Source organism: Atractosteus spatula, chromosome 4 (assembly GCF_055471065.1).
Source record: "Atractosteus spatula isolate fAtrSpa1 chromosome 4, fAtrSpa1.hap1, whole genome shotgun sequence".
NCBI lineage: Eukaryota > Metazoa > Chordata > Actinopteri > Semionotiformes > Lepisosteidae > Atractosteus > Atractosteus spatula.
In genome coordinates this window covers 3,954,516-3,961,086 of record NC_142709.1, presented here as the reverse complement: position 1 = coordinate 3,961,086, position 6,571 = coordinate 3,954,516, and the positions used below count along the sequence as shown (strand labels likewise).

Here is a 6,571-nt window from a genome sequence, read left to right as displayed (position 1 = left end):
TGTGCTTTTCCAGGTGCTATTGGAAAGGTGCCTCGAACACCTGCAGGAACCCAACACTCGTGGACCAGAGCCGCCTGTTCCTGGTGCACACAAACCTCACGGACTGAACTGTTGAGCACCGTGATGACAATAAATTGGCCATTAGAGAGGCCGTCGCTAAAAGACTGCTTCACACGCTGGAATCAAGACACTCGTTAACTGGAAAATAGGAATGCTTGAACGTTCACATGGGACTGTTCTGTGTAAAAGTTATGTCCGTATGAACAGTTAACCAGGGCTGTCAGACCTGGAAATCTGATGGCGTACAGTAGGGTAAAAAGTTAGCATCCATCCATCTTCAATGATTTAAAAAATGTGATTATACGATTATTGTATATTATGAAATGACCAATGTGCCTCTCGGTCGTTGATCCAGTGTTTGTAGTCTGGATCTCTCACACATTCATGGTCCAGAATTTGTAAATTAGTAAAGGACCACCTGATGTATTGTTAACAATTTATTTAATAAAGTTGATTTTATTCATTAATGGGAATGTTTAGGGACTACGTCAGCGCATGAGAAGTAAATAGCTTTCGGGAACTGACATTATCTTCACCCGTGAAATAAGAAATGGATAACTGAACAGTCAATAAAAACAAGACCCTGGTAATATCACTGTCCTGAAAGCGATAGCATTTAAATTAGTAATGAGGCAGAGTGTAAATGTCAGACAGCTGTATAGATGTGGGAAAAGGGCAGTGCCCAAAGGCAAAGGCCCCTTTTATTAAGTGTGTCCGAGGTGAGGCAGGCTGTTCGCTCAGAGGAAATAAAATTGTCTGTGACCGTGACACCTTCTCAATCTAGATTGCTCTCATTAATGGCCTATCACGGAGTATCAGCCCTCTCCCTGACAAGCAGCTCTTTCCTGAAAACACTCCATTTCAGAATTACAATGCTGTTCGGTGGGGAAGAGGGGGTTTTACTGTATAACATTCAAAAATGTTCAAACACAGATCTGTTCTTTTAAGAAATTTCCAGCTACAGTAGAACCAATGATCCAAGTCTCTGGGTCCCTTTTGCTCTTACTCCTTGCATGGTTCCTTGCCTGTTCTCATTTATTGATGGTTTTTGTAGTGGCTGGGATTATGAATGGCCATTTCTTGGACTCTGAGGTAATGCGAGGGAGACAGAAGAGGCTGTGGGTACTAGGTTTTGTCACAAACGCCTAGTTTAAAGATTACAACTCCATATGTCAGACTCCTTTCTCAGGGGCATTGTGGTCACATCCCAAACAATCCAACAACCTTATTCTCATGACTTCCTTACAAGGTGAATGTAGCTCTAAAATGCAAAATACTAGGCCTTCATACAAAGAACACCTCGGGGGTTATTACTGTGCTCAAGGCAGTGTGAAATTCATTTTCACATCATGTCATTATTCTCTCTGAACTTCATAAAGTCCTGTTGACCTGACATATACCGCCAAGCTGGTTGATTACTATTGTGCCTCACTCAGTTTGTGTCTTAATCAGTGAGAGAAAACAGAATTAAAACTTCAACAAGTCAAAATAGGAGAGAAAATAAAAGCAACACAAGGCACATGGGGATATATTGCATAATCATTATCACTTCAATGGGATTCCCAGGTGCGACAACCAGTAAGGATGTTCAGATAGACAGCGGGATGATCTCTATAATCCGGAAGCTGCAGGTTTGTCTTGTCACTAGCCAATCGTAACTTGGGATTCCCAAGTGTCAGTGTGCGGCTGGTTACGGGTTAGGAGTGGAATTAGCCTGCTATGGGCTCTCTCAATTCTCACACAAATAGGGACTTCTGTGACCTGCCGGACACCTGCAGACTCGCAGTGATGTCAGCAACTGCTGCTGCTCCAATCAGGTCTCACTCTCCTGTCCAACGGGGGAGTGGCTCTTAAAGGCGGGTGTGTCGAGGAGCATGTCTCACTGTCCCGTTCTCTGCTGAGCGCTACAGGAGCAGCTCCCAGCGATCTTCGAGAAAAGATCGCCGACTGTGAATCGGGTGGGCACTAAATCGAAAACAATTGGTGATTCTAGATGAAGGCTGTCACAGGGACGTTAGCACGTACTCACAGTTTGAGTAAGAGTGAAGACACCACCACAGAGACAGAGGACGCTGCCATAGCTGCTGACCCCATCCAGGGCTGCAACACTAAGCCTGCTGGCATGAACACACCTGCAAGACAACACGGACAGTTCTCGTGACACACACCCACAATGCCCTGCGCCGGCCTCACACAGGCATGCAATACAGACTCGCAGCACGTACTGTACACACATCTTGCAGCACAGCGTAGAAGAGAAATTCATAGTGTTCGTAGTATAGGGCCGCGAAAAAGCCTTTACTCAGAACAGCAACAAACAGTCAGAAAAGGCAATAGTTTAGCCTAGAAGCTAAAAAGACTCCTCTGGGGAAATAAATAAGCTTCATTTCGAAATACACAATTGCGGAGCGATTCCTAAGTCTGTGGGGCTCGGAGCTAAGAAGGTTCATTTTCCTAGTAACGGTTGTTAAGTTGTTAAAACGCATGATTTCCCACCACAAAAGAAATAAAGGGAACGGCAGATTCACACTTGAGAATTCAAATGAAGCTGTTTCCAACCGAGATGGAAATTAAAATTTTATTGTGTTGCCAATTAGATACAGAACTTTCTCTTTTAACAGGTTGGAACTTAATTATTTTCTATTCATAATAGCACAAATAAATAATTTATGTTCTATCGATGTTCTCCCTGTAATGGCGATAGAATTATTATCAGATGATCTTGATGTTGATGTTGATCTTGATCATCTTAATTGACGGTTCTTATTACAGATTTCCCTTCAGTGACTTTGTGAGATTTAACTTGAACTTAAAACATGCGTTAGTGTTTGATGAAAAACGCATCTTAAAACATTTCACAAAATTTGTTACAGAGGACAACTTTTTCTATTGTAATAATTCACAAATTTTTGGTTTTCCATATTTTGCTATAGCTCATCTTTTTTAAGTTCAATTAACTACATCCAACCAAACAGAACTGCGATCAGCCTCCCCTCTTTTTTAACCTTTTATGTAGTTATAGTGTTACAATCAATGACTGTAAACATTGGTTCTTAAAATCTGATTTCCGGTGCTCTGCTTCAGCTCACTTCTTTACAGAAAGAATTCATTGTATTACAGTGTCTTAGAATCCCCAGATTAGACTTCTACCCACCTGCAGCTATAGGTATTCCCAACAAGTTGTAAATCAGTGCAAAAACAAAGTTGATTCTTATTCTTTGCACCGTTTTCTTGGATACCTCAATACTGGCCACAACATCTAATAAATCATTCTGGGGGAAAAAAAATAGATGATTCTTTAATGTACACACAATTATATACAGTATATATAAACTCTTGTGCAATAAAAATTCATTTAGGTGTTATCCATCCAGTTCTCGGGAACTGAAAAAATAGGAAAAGAGGAGATATTATAAAGAAGTATACAATCATCTGTAACTGACAATGCATAAAACATCCTGGCGACTATATGTAGATTTAGAGCAGATGCAAACTACAAATATAGAAAAGTGGCACATTTTCTGCAAAAGCAGTATAAGGGCTCAGCAAAGAATGCTGACATCTTCATCTACTGATCATTTACTGATCTGATCAGAAGGATATGTTGTTTTTGCTAGACTTTGGTGCACAATACGGTACTGCCACCTGTTAATTAATCAACAGTGATGATGGCTTTGTTGCCCCAGAAAAGGCTGTTTCTGGGACCGAGCCAGAGAATATAAAATATTGCCTGTCCCCTCGTGACATTGGACCGCACACTTGTAGTGAGTTTTTTGGTTGCAGTTCCGGGTCCAAATCAAGCCTGGTTTCTACAGTGAGGTGAAACGGGGACTCGAGACACTGTGACGCGAACTGGACCTGGAACCCAGCCCTGCGAGCAGCGGCTGCCCCACGCGCAGCCCAGCGAGGCAGGAGAGTGCGACTGCTCACCCGGATCAGAACCACGTCGGCGGCCTCGATGGCGACGTCGGTGCCGGTGCCGATGGCGATGCCCACGTCGGCCCTGGCCAGGGCAGGGGAGTCGTTCACCCCATCGCCCACCATGGCCACCTTCCAGCCGCGCTCCTGCAGCTCCCGGACCTTGGCTACCTTGTGGGACGGCAGCACCTCGGCAAACACCTTCCTGATGCCCACCTGCAATCCGGACCGTCGCCGTTACCGACCAGAACACACCACAGCGGCCACCTTCAGCGCCGCTCCTCAGTGGTTAACAAAAGCACAAACTACCCATAACTGGGACCCAGGAGACACGCGAGTTTACGTGACGAAATGTAATCCAATCGAGTGTAATTAAGTTGACACTGGTGAACCTGCCCAGCAAGGTGAGATCTTAACGAAATGCTTTCACAGTAGCTTGCTCTCAAGTACTCTTGCACTCTGCACTGGTGAAGGAACGTTTCAAGTGAGTTCTGGTGCTGTGTGTGAGAAGGCAGCGGTTATGGCAGCTTCCTTTTAAAACAGAATCTAAAACAGTGGGGACCGCAGTCCAGAGAGCCAACAGAACCAACACATTGCATTTTGGGGAAAAAACAGGACTAGTGTTGGTAATGTTCCTGGTAATCAGGAATAGCACATATACAACTTATATAGTTACAGCTTTGGGTGACTTGAGATGTGTCTCTTAGATCTCAGATACAGTTTGTGACACTGGGAAGAGTAAATACTTCTAACTTCAAAGGAGAGAGGATGCTTGCTGAGCTCTGGGGGATCCCTGCCAGCAGAAACAATAGTTAAGTTTATCTTGGTATGCCTAGGCAGGCTGTGGATTCATGATTGCGAAGGAGCAGGGCAGAAAGACACAGTATAAGTTCACATTAAGAGAAGCAGGAGAGAGAAAAGAGGAGAGGCAGGAGGAAGAAGCAAGGGGAAGCAGGGAGAAGAGAGAGGAGTCCAGAGGAGATGGAACTTGAAGCTTGCGCCAGGCAAGGGCTCCTACTTCATGATCATCCAAATCAAACCCGACTGGAGCTGAGTATTTGAACCTTGTTAGAGAGAGTGTGCTATTCTGTGTTTTTAGGGACCCTGGGTTCCTGGTACTTCAGTTAGAAACGTCTTTCCTGATTAGGGTGCATTTTATGGATAGGGATATAGGCTCCCATTTATTTTGTGGCATTTAGGGTGCAGAGAGAGAGATTCAGTCAATTCCTGATTTTCACCAGTTTCGTAGCCCCCCATTTGCAACAATATAATATAGCGTATATAATAATATTGTGTATTAGCCATGTCAAGAAGTTCCTTTTTTTCAAAAGAGAAATTCTAATTCTAATTAGGAAATTAGCCTTCAGAGTAGAAATATCTGGAGGCAGCCTGTTGTTTTGGTCTTCTGGGGCTGGTGGCTGTGTGCCCCAGTGTCCGGCAGCCGGCAGCCCACCTGCGTGGCAATGGCTCTGGCGGTCTTCCGGTTGTCCCCGGTGATCATGACCACTTCGATGCCCATGCTGTCCAGGACGTGCACGGCCAGGGCCGACTCCGTCTTCACGGTGTCCGCGACGGCAATCATGGCGCACAGCACGCCTGCAGCAAGAGAAGCCGCGGCCAGGGAGGAATTAGCCTTCGCTGGCGAATACTGCTTGCTGTGCGAAGCCATGAAAAAAAACCAACTTTGTGCCAAAACTGCAACTGAAGCTTCCCAAGAATCTGCACATCCTTCCAAAGCTGGGAACTAAAGCAGACATTAAACAGGGTCTGTGCTCTCTTATGTCTGGAAGAATACCTGTGCTTCTTTCATCCACGTTACACATTTCTCAGGCATTAGTGTATAATCAATATTTCTAACCTTCTGACATGGTGTCATCTCTTTTGTGCAGGAGGAATGTTAAAATGAGCCCCCAAAACGCATACAATGCAACAAATTTAGTACAGCTCTCAGCAGAAGACAGCGTGATGCGCCGTTAAAAAAAATCCCACTCTGAACAAGGTAAGATTTCTGATTTATAACTGATAAGCTTTTCCTTGGTCATTCACACAAGAACCTTGACTTAGATAAAGTGCACTTCTCATCGCGGCTGGTGTCCACTGTTTAGTGAAAAGCAGGGATCGGACTTCAGCTTCCTGAACAGAAAGCCTCCGGCCGGTATACCGTTTATGGCCACCAGAATGGCCGTCTGCCCTTTAACTTCATGGCTGCACATGGCGTCATCCACGTCTCTCCGGACAAGCAGCCCGTTGCGTCTCATCCACTCTCGATTTCCGATCAGCACAGAGTAGGTGGGACAGGGGGGCGGACCTGGAAAGACACCGTGAGCTGATCAGTGCACAGCGTCGCACACTGCCAGAGAAGAGCGCACAACAGCAAGCGCTCCTGAGCTGTGAGCCCTGCTAAGTGGTTTGCTCTCTCAGGAATCTCCAGATATTGCAATTTGCCTCTCATCAGGAACAGATGCTGTATTAGAGCTGCTAAATTTAAATTAAACAAAAGGCAACAATTTATTGTGGGCGGTGGGCTATTTATTTGAATAGCCCACCGTCATTCACTGTGGTTCATTTGTGTTATTTTGATAAAGGCGCTTCC

General features: G+C 44.8%; 1 protein-coding gene across 1 annotated transcript in view; it reads right to left on the bottom strand.

Moving 5' to 3' along the window:
- The window catches only part of atp7b (ATPase copper transporting beta), a 30,291-nt gene that overhangs the window by 5,114 nt on the left and 18,606 nt on the right, over positions 1-6,571 (bottom strand). Inside the window, exons 16-20 of the mRNA XM_088914968.1 lie at positions 6,140-6,286; positions 5,432-5,574; positions 3,991-4,194; positions 3,215-3,332; positions 2,090-2,192 (exon numbers count right to left, since the gene is read on the bottom strand). Coding sequence (XP_088771094.1) covers positions 2,090-2,192; positions 3,215-3,332; positions 3,991-4,194; positions 5,432-5,574; positions 6,140-6,286 — 715 coding nt within the window. The remainder of the gene's footprint in view (positions 1-2,089; positions 2,193-3,214; positions 3,333-3,990; positions 4,195-5,431; positions 5,575-6,139; positions 6,287-6,571) is intronic.